This window comes from Hyperolius riggenbachi, unplaced genomic scaffold (genome assembly GCF_040937935.1).
Source record: "Hyperolius riggenbachi isolate aHypRig1 unplaced genomic scaffold, aHypRig1.pri scaffold_155, whole genome shotgun sequence".
Lineage (NCBI taxonomy): Eukaryota > Metazoa > Chordata > Amphibia > Anura > Hyperoliidae > Hyperolius > Hyperolius riggenbachi.
The window spans coordinates 228853-239552 of NW_027152368.1; the positions used below are offsets into that span (position 1 = coordinate 228853).

The 10700-nt window shown below is 46.5% G+C and overlaps 1 protein-coding gene across 1 annotated transcript in view; it reads right to left on the reverse strand.

Annotated features, from left to right (window-relative positions):
- Positions 1 to 10700, reverse strand: part of DDX18 (DEAD-box helicase 18) — a 52544-nt gene that overhangs the window by 20738 nt on the left and 21106 nt on the right. Inside the window, exons 4-6 of the mRNA XM_068264794.1 lie at positions 6860 to 6872; positions 5160 to 5260; positions 4828 to 5027 (exon numbers count right to left, since the gene is read on the reverse strand). Of these exons, the coding sequence (XP_068120895.1) occupies positions 4828 to 5027; positions 5160 to 5260; positions 6860 to 6872 (314 nt within the window). The remainder of the gene's footprint in view (positions 1 to 4827; positions 5028 to 5159; positions 5261 to 6859; positions 6873 to 10700) is intronic.

The window sequence follows — 10700 nt, forward strand, 5'->3', positions numbered from 1 at the left end:
GTCTTAGCATGTATTACACACACAGTAATTTTGAGTGTGGAGTCGCACTTGCTTGGCTTCCATCAATTTCAGATGGTCAGGTGTGCAGATCCAATAGTCCCGGACACCATGGGACTCAAACTGTAGCAAATGAAGAGAAAGATCCGCACCACCTTCAGAAAAGCTTAGTCTGTTTTATTGGGAAAAAACATACAAATTTAAAAAGAACTTTAAGGCAGGACAGTCCACTGTTTCGGGCTCCTGCCCATCTTCATGCTGCCTAGTTCTGAAGTAACATACAAAAACACCAACATATATACAGAGAAACAACCAATCACTGAGTATATACTAATTAGAGGACCTGATGGGAAACAGCCTATTTACATATCTAGTCACACCTCCAACTCCCCCATTGGTGGATCTGAGCAAGATCCAAACATTCAAAAAATAACTGTCAATAATGGCTGAATAAAAAAATATCAAAATCAGGCATGCCTCTAAGATGTATTGGCAAGATATCAGCCAAAACGCCATGGTGGAATATGCTGAATAGCAGAAAAAAGAAAAAATCCAAAAAGTAACATTTTATTAAAGAAAACAAAACATCAAAATCCGCATGGAAATGACACATAAACGCATCAATACGACGCGACGCCATACCCGCATACGCGTATAGATGACGTAATAATGCATATCCTCTATCTAGACTACTGACGATCAAAAATACGCATCTATGCCGGACGTATATACACATGAGACAAGCGCTCAAAAAATGACGCATAAACGTATAAAAAATTACGTATCAATAAAACAATCGCCTAGAAAGTGCCACATGAACGAGTCCTAACTATACGCAATCTTTGCGACTAAAAATACGCGTAAAATTAACCAAACACCAAAAAATGCCGAAAAAATGCCGAAAAATGCCAAAAAAAAATGCCGAAAAAATGTCAAAAAAAGCCGAAAAAATGTCAAATAAATGCCAAAAAAATGCCAAGAAACTGCTGAAAAGATGCCATATATGAAAAAATCATGCCATATATGAAAAAAATCAATTCAGCACTTTCCACCAATGGTATATCAGATGATTGGTAGTATAATAAAAAATATCCAATAAAAGAAAGCTAATAAGGCCTATAAATATCTGAGTCTATCAGTATCACCAATCTAGTCTCAAATCATACTCTTTATTTAACCCACTATTCACAGTGTCAAGTTCTCTGATCCATTTAGATTCTAACTTCAATAATCTAGACAATCTATCACCCCCTTTATTATCCTGTTTAACCCCATCGATGACACAAACCCTAAGCTGACTAACATTGTGTCCAAAGGTAGTAAAATGCTCTGAAACGGCCTGATCCATATTCTTTTTGCGAATGGTAGATTTGTGCGAGGCCAAACGATCTTTCAATCTCTGTGTCGTTTGGCCAACATAGCACTTACCACATGGGCATTTAAGCATATAAACCACCCAACGAGAATCACAAGTGTACCTATCTCGTATGGCATATCGTTTACCACTCATAGGGTGAAAAAAGGTATCACCCTTAATGAGGCTATTACAAATATGACATTGTAAACAGGGAAAAATGCCACATTGCTTTGGTTGTTTATTAATACTGATATCAGAATGAACCAATTTACTCCTAAGGGAGGGTGCTCTTTTGTAACAGAACATAGGGGGCGATTAAATTCCTTAATATAAGGTAATGAATCCCTAAGAATGTTCCAATGTCGTTTAATACAACGTTCCACTTGACTACTGACTACACTATAAGTGGAAACAAATGCAACCCTATCTTGTTTGTCTTGTCTACCAGAGCCTCTCCTTCTCCTACCCCCACCTGGTCTATTATCAAGTTGGTTAAGAAGTAATTTGGTAGGGTATCCCCTTTGCTTAAAGCGTACCACCATTTCGGACAACCTCAAGTCTTGTTTGCCCTCCTGGCTGACAATTCTGTCAACCCGTTGGAACTGTCCACCAGGGATATTATGGATCATGTGCTGCGGGTGAAAACTCCTGAAATGTAAAATAGCATTCCTGTCGGTCTCTTTACGAAAAAGATCGGTCACCAAGTGTCCATCTTCCTTGATAACCATGGTGTCTAAATAAGAAATCATCAACTGATGATAATTGATGGTCAATTTAATGAAGGGACACTTCAAATGCAGGGAACTGACAAAATCAACTAGGGCCGAGTGTGGCCCCGCCCACAGACAAAAAACATCGTCTATGTAACGTACATAGACGATGTTTTTTGTCTGTGGGCGGGGCCACACTCGGCCCTAGTTGATTTTGTCAGTTCCCTGCATTTGAAGTGTCCCTTCATTAAATTGACCATCAATTATCATCAGTTGATGATTTCTTATTTAGACACCATGGTTATCAAGGAAGATGGACACTTGGTGACCGATCTTTTTCGTAAAGAGACCGACAGGAATGCTATTTTACATTTCAGGAGTTTTCACCCGCAGCACATGATCCATAATATCCCTGGTGGACAGTTCCAACGGGTTGACAGAATTGTCAGCCAGGAGGGCAAACAAGACTTGAGGTTGTCCGAAATGGTGGTACGCTTTAAGCAAAGGGGATACCCTACCAAATTACTTCTTAACCAACTTGATAATAGACCAGGTGGGGGTAGGAGAAGGAGAGGCTCTGGTAGACAAGACAAACAAGATAGGGTTGCATTTGTTTCCACTTATAGTGTAGTCAGTAGTCAAGTGGAACGTTGTATTAAACGACATTGGAACATTCTTAGGGATTCATTACCTTATATTAAGGAATTTAATCGCCCCCTATGTTCTGTTACAAAAGAGCACCCTCCCTTAGGAGTAAATTGGTTCATTCTGATATCAGTATTAATAAACAACCAAAGCAATGTGGCATTTTTCCCTGTTTACAATGTCATATTTGTAATAGCCTCATTAAGGGTGATACCTTTTTTCACCCTATGAGTGGTAAACGATATGCCATACGAGATAGGTACACTTGTGATTCTCGTTGGGTGGTTTATATGCTTAAATGCCCATGTGGTAAGTGCTATGTTGGCCAAACGACACAGAGATTGAAAGATCGTTTGGCCTCGCACAAATCTACCATTCGCAAAAAGAATATGGATCAGGCCGTTTCAGAGCATTTTACTACCTTTGGACACAATGTTAGTCAGCTTAGGGTTTGTGTCATCGATGGGGTTAAACAGGATAATAAAGGGGGTGATAGATTGTCTAGATTATTGAAGTTAGAATCTAAATGGATCAGAGAACTTGACACTGTGAATAGTGGGTTAAATAAAGAGTATGATTTGAGACTAGATTGGTGATACTGATAGACTCAGATATTTATAGGCCTTATTAGCTTTCTTTTATTGGATATTTTTTATTATACTACCAATCATCTGATATACCATTGGTGGAAAGTGCTGAATTGATTTTTTTCATATATGGCATGATTTTTTCATATATGGCATCTTTTCAGCAGTTTCTTGGCATTTTTTTGGCATTTGACATTTTTTCGGCTTTTTTTGACATTTTTTCGGCATTTTTTTTTGGCATTTTTCGGCATTTTTTGGTGTTTGGTTAATTTTACGCGTATTTTTAGTCGCAAAGATTGCGTATAGTTAGGACTCGTTCATGTGGCACTTTCTAGGCGATTGTTTTATTGATACGTAATTTTTTATACGTTTATGCGTCATTTTTTGAGCGCTTGTCTCATGTGTATATACGTCCGGCATAGATGCGTATTTTTGATCGTCAGTAGTCTAGATAGAGGATATGCATTATTACGTCATCTATACGCGTATGCGGGTATGGCGTCGCGTCGTATTGATGCGTTTATGTGTCATTTCCATGCGGATTTTGATGTTTTGTTTTCTTTAATAAAATGTTACTTTTTGGATTTTTTCTTTTTTCTGCTATTCAGCATATTCCACCATGGCGTTTTGGCTGATATCTTGCCAATACATCTTAGAGGCATGCCTGATTTTGATATTTTTTTTATTCAGCCATTATTGACAGTTATTTTTTGAATGTTTGGATCTTGCTCAGATCCACCAATGGGGGAGTTGGAGGTGTGACTAGATATGTAAATAGGCTGTTTCCCATCAGGTCCTCTAATTAGTATATACTCAGTGATTGGTTGTTTCTCTGTATATATGTTGGTGTTTTTGTATGTTACTTCAGAACTAGGCAGCATGAAGATGGGCAGGAGCCCGAAACAGTGGACTGTCCTGCCTTAAAGTTCTTTTTAAATTTGTATGTTTTTTTCCAATAAAACAGACTAAGCTTTTCTGAAGGTGGTGCGGATCTTTCTCTTCATTTGCCATGTATTACACACACCACATGTTGCATCACACGGTATAAGGCTTAGCATGTATTACACACACACCACATGTAGCATCACACGGTATAAGGCTTAGCATGTATTACACACACCACATGTAGCATCACACGGTATAAGGCTTAGCATGTATTACACACACCACATGTTGCATCACACGGTATAAGGCTTAGCATGTATTACACACACACCACATGTAGCATCACACGGTATAAGGCTTAGCATGTATTACACACACCACATGTAGCATCACACGGTATAAGGCTTAGCATGTATTACACACACACCACATGTAGCATCACACGGTATAAGGCTTAGCATGTATTACACACACCACATGTAGCATCACATGTAGCATCACACGGTATAAGGCTTACCATGTATTACACACACCACATGTTGCATCACACGGTATAAGGCTTAGCATGTATTACACACACCACATGTAGCATCACACGGTATAAGGCTTAGCATGTATTACACACACCACATGTAGCCTCTGGTACCTGCATGTGGTCCAGCAGCCGGCCGGGCGTCGCCACAACAATATTCACACCGTTGGCCAGTTTCTGTGCCTCTGCTGAGCGGTTGCTGCCTCCCATGATAAGGCCATATGTGTGGACATGGTGCGCCATCAGTTCCTTCAGGACCCCATAAGTCTGCATGGCCAGCTCCCGTGTGGGGGACAGGATGAGAACCCCGGTACCTGCGGGGAGGAAACCGGACACGTTACACAGGACACGAGGATCGGTCATCTGTACAGAGAATATACAACACGCAACACACGTGTGACACGGAGCAGGACATACAGCACAGGCAACCGCAGGACTGCTCTCACCATTCCTGGGCATGAAGCGGAGCTTGTAGACCAGCTCGATTGCCGGGATGAGGAAGGCCAGAGTCTTGCCACTTCCTGTACGAGCCGCAGCCAACACATCCCTGGAGAGACAACACATCACATGAGAGCTGAGACCTCGCCCACAGCACCGGAGTAACATATCACATACACATGGCTGGAACAGGTAACATACATGGGCCTGGATTCATTAACCACTTCCTATTCCGGGTTTTTTCCCCCCTTTAAGATTCCTGACAATTTTGTCATTTTAGCTGTCAGTATTGACACAATAACTTTTTCATTACTTACGCCATCAAAGTCATACATAGTTTTTGTTCAGGACAATCTAGGCTTTCTTTGGGTAATATTTGTTTTTCAAGAATTAATTTTATGAGCAATTGAAATTTAAAAAAATAAATAAGCGCAAGTGCAGAAAATAAACATTTTTTTCATATTTCGCCCTTCACAAATTCTACATGATAAGCGCCAGAGTTATAAAACATCTCAAAATAGGTTACTTGTCTTTTCCCGGTTCAACTGATACCCTACATGCCATATCTTATCACCAGTTGGGAATGTTGCGTACCATTATCGTCAGTTTGCGCGTTTGTACCCGATCGCTATGGTGCAGTTTGGGGACCTCAGTGCTGTACAGATACATTGCTAGGCAACAGCACAGCATATGTGCAGTGTTGTGTCCCGGAGCTGTCGCCCTAACGATTGCGTGCGATCGCTACTTGCGGCAGCCATTACAGGTGTCCGCTAATATTAGGGCTAGGTATAGGTGACTCAAGGGGTTAATTAGGTAGGAGTTATATTTTACTTGTGGAGGGAAGAGAAACACTTTATTATTTAATGGGGACATTGTCACTTTAATACTTTTTTCTCTTGGTTTCATGATTGAGCACTGCCATTAGCAACACTCATTCACAGTGAAATGTACGCACGCTCGTGCACGCGCGAGGCCGCTGGGAGCGCGCGCGGTGGCCTTTTAACTGCAGGACTGAATTTCACATCCTGGAAACTACATGGGGCCAATTAGGATGTGAAATTCATGTCCTGGAATCTTAAAGGGGAACTGAAGTAAGAGGTATACGGAGGCTGCCATATTTATTTCCTTTTAATCAATACCAGTTGCCTGGCAGCCCTGCTGGTCTATTTCTCTGCAGTAGTGTCTGAATCACACCAGAAACAAGCATGCAGCTAGTCTTGTCAGATCTGACTTTAATGTCAGAAACACCTGATCTGCTGCATGCTTGTTCAGGGGCTATGGCTAATAGTATTAGAGGCAGAGGAGCAGCAGGACTGCCAGGCAACTGGTAAACATGGCAGCCTCCATATACCTCTCTTCAGTTCCCCTTTAAGTGGTTGAGGGAGCGTTGCTATGCAAGGGAGCGTGCCTTCCTCAGCTTACATAGCAACGTGTGTGACTATTAGCTGCAGACCGCAATACTTCACTTCTGAAGTCTTTTTATTCTCTCTTCAGCATTCAGATACAAGCTGATTGGAAGAAGAAGACAGAGGGGCGGGGAGGGGAGATTGACAATTATACCCACGCATGTATCATGTGTCGTACTCTTACCTGCCCCCTGATGCTGGAACATGTGAAGTACACGCATGTATCATGTGTCGCACCCTTACCTGCCCCCCGATGCTGGAACATGTGAAGTACACGCATGTATCATGTGTCGTACCCTTACCTGCCCCCCGATGCTGGAACATGTGAAGTACATGCATGTATCATGTGTCGTACCCTTACCTGCCCCCCGATGCTGGAACATGTGAAGTACACGCATGTATCATGTGTTGTACCCTTACCTGCCCCCCTTTGCTGGAACATGTGAAGTACATGCATGTATCATGTGTCGTACCCTTACCTGCCCCCCGATGCTGGAACATGTGAAGTACACGCATGTATCATGTGTCGCACCCTTACCTGCCCCCCGATGCTGGAACATGTGAAGTACACGCATGTATCATGTGTCGTACCCTTACCTGCCCCCCGATGCTGGAACATGTGAAGTACATGCATGTATCATGTGTCGTACCCTTACCTGCCCCCCGATGCTGGAACATGTGAAGTACACGCATGTATCATGTGTCGTACCCTTACCTGCCCCCCGATGCTGGAACATGTGAAGTACACGCATGTATCATGTGTTGTACCCTTACCTGCCCCCCTTTGCTGGAACATGTGAAGTACATGCATGTATCATGTGTCGTACCCTTACCTGCCCCCCGATGCTGGAACATGTGAAGTACACGCATGTATCATGTGTCGCACCCTTACCTGCCCCCCGATGCTGGAACATGTGAAGTACACGCATGTATCATGTGTCGTACCCTTACCTGCCCCCCTTTGCTGGAACATGTGAAGTACACGCATGTATCATGTGTCGTACCCTTACCTGCCCCCCGATGCTGGAACATGTGAAGTACACGCATGTATCATGTGTCGCACCCTTACCTGCCCCCCGATGCTGGAACATGTGAAGTACACGCATGTATCATGTGTCGTACCCTTACCTGCCCCCCGATGCTGGAACATGTGAAGTACACGCATGTATCATGTGTCGCACCCTTACCTGCCCCCCCCCCCCCCGATGCTGGAACATGTGAAGTACACGCATGTATCATGTGTCGCACCCTTACCTGCCCCCCCCCCCCGATGCTGGAACATGTGAAGTACACGCATGCATCATGTGTCGCACCCTTACCTGCCCCCCCCCCGATGCTGGAACATGTGAAGTACACGCATGTATCATGTGTCGCACCCTTACCTGCCCCCCCCCCGATGCTGGAACATGTGAAGTACACGCATGTATCATGTGTCGCACCCTTACCTGCCCCCCCCCCGATGCTGGAACATGTGAAGTACATGCATGTATCATGTGTCGCACCCTTACCTGCCCCCCCCCCCCGATGCTGGAACATGTGAAGTACACGCATGTATCATGTGTCGCACCCTTACCTGCCCCCCCCCCCCCCCCGATGCTGGAACATGTGAAGTACACGCATGTATCATGTGTCGCACCCTTACCTGCCCCCCCCCCCCCGATGCTGGAACATGTGAAGTACACGCATGTATCATGTGTCGCACCCTTACCTGCCCCCCCCCCCCCGATGCTGGAACATGTGAAGTACACGCATGTATCATGTGTCGCACCCTTACCTGCCCCCCCCCCCGATGCTGGAACATGTGAAGTACACGCATGTAATCATGTGTCGCACCCTTACCTGCCCCCCCCCCGATGCTGGAACATGTGAAGTACATGCATGTATCATGTGTCGCACCCTTACCTGCCCCCCCCCCCCCCGATGCTGGAACATGTGAAGTACACGCATGTATCATGTGTCGCACCCTTACCTGCCCCCCCCCCCCCCCGATGCTGGAACATGTGAAGTACACGCATGCATCATGTGTCGCCCCCTTACCTGCCCCCCCCCCCCGATGCTGGAACATGTGAAGTACACGCATGTATCATGTGTCCGCACCCTTACCTGCCCCCCCCCCCGATGCTGGAACATGTGAAGTACACGCATGTATCATGTGTCGCACCCTTACCTGCCCCCCCCCCGATGCTGGAACATGTGAAGTACACGCATGTATCATGTGTCGCACCCTTACCCTGCCCCCCCCCCGATGCTGGAACATGTGAAGTACACGCATGTATCATGTGTCGTACCCTTACCTGCCCCCCGATGCTGGAACATGTGAAGTACATGCATGTATCATGTGTCGCACCCTTACCTGCCCCCGATGCTGGAACATGTGAAGTACATGCATGTATCCATGTGTCGCACCCTTACCTGCCCCCCCCCCCCGATGCTGGAACATGTGAAGTACATGCATGTATCATGTGTCGCACCCTTACCTGCCCCCCCCCCCCGATGCTGGAACATGTGAAGTACACGCATGTATCATGTGTCGCACCCTTACCTGCCCCCCCCCGATGCTGGAACATGTGAAGTACACGCATGTATCATGTGTCGCACCCTTACCTGCCCCCCCCCCCGATGCTGGAACATGTGAAGTACACGCATGTATCATGTGTCGCACCCTTACCTGCCCCCCCCCCGATGCTGGAACATGTGAAGTACACGCATGTACATGTGTCGCACCCTTACCTGCCCCCCCCCCCGATGCTGGAACATGTGAAGTACACGCATGTATCATGTGTCGTACCCTTACCTGCCCCCCGATGCTGGAACATGTGAAGTACATGCATGTATCATGTGTCGTACCCTTACCTGCCCCCCCCCCCTCCCCGATGCTGGAACATGTGAAGTACAGGCATGTATCATGTGTCCGTACCCTTACCTGCCCCCCCCCCATGCTGGAACATGTGAAGTACACGCATGTATCATGTGTCGCACCCTTACCTGCCCCCCGATGCTGGAACATGTGAAGTACATGCATGTATCATGTGTCGCACCCTTACCTGCCCCCCCCCCCGATGCTGGAACATGTGAAGTACATGCATGTATCATGTGTCGTACCCTTACCTGCCCCCCCCCCATGCTGGAACATGTGAGTACACGCATGTATCATGTGTCGTACCTTACCTGCCCCCCCCCCATGCTGGAACATGTGAAGTACACGCATGTATCATGTGTCGCACCCTTACCTGCCCCCCGATGCTGGAACATGTGAAGTACATGCATGTATCATGTGTTGCACCCTTACCTGCCCCCCCCGGATGCTGGAACATGTGAAAGTACATGCATGTATCATGTGTCGCACCCTTACCTGCCCCCCCCCCCCGATGCTGGAACATGTGAAGTACACGCATGTATCATGTGTCGCACCCTTACCTGCCCCCCCCCCCCCCGATGCTGGAACATGTGAAGTACACGCATGTATCATGTGTCGCACCCTTACTCCCCCCCCCCCGATGCTGGAACATGTGAAGTACACGCATGTATCATGTGTCGCACCCTTACCTGCCCCCCCCCCCCGATGCTGGAACATGTGAAGTACACGCATGTATCATGTGTCGCACCCTTTACCTGCCCCCCCCCCCCGATGCTGGAACATGTGAAGTACACGCATGCATCATGTGTCGCACCCTTACCTGCCCCCCCCCCCCGATGCTGGAACATGTGAAGTACACGCATGTATCATGTGTCGCACCCTTACCTGCCCCCCCCCGATGCTGGAACATGTGAAGTACACGCATGTATCATGTGTCGCACCCTTACCTGCCCCCCCGATGCTGGAACATGTGAAGTACACGCATGTATCATGTGTCGCACCCTTACCTGCCCCCCCGATGCTGGAACATGTGAAGTACATGCATGTATCATGTGTCGCACCCTTCACCTGCCCCCGATGCTGGAACATGTGAAGTACATGCATGTATCATGTGTCGCACCCTTACCTGCCCCCCCCCGATGCTGGAACATGTGAAGTACACGCATGTATCATGTGTCGCCCCTTCACCTGCCCCCCCCCCGATGCTGGAACATGTGAAGTACACGCATGTAGCATGTGTCTGCACCCTTACCTGCCCCCCCCCCGATGCTGGGAACATGTGAAGT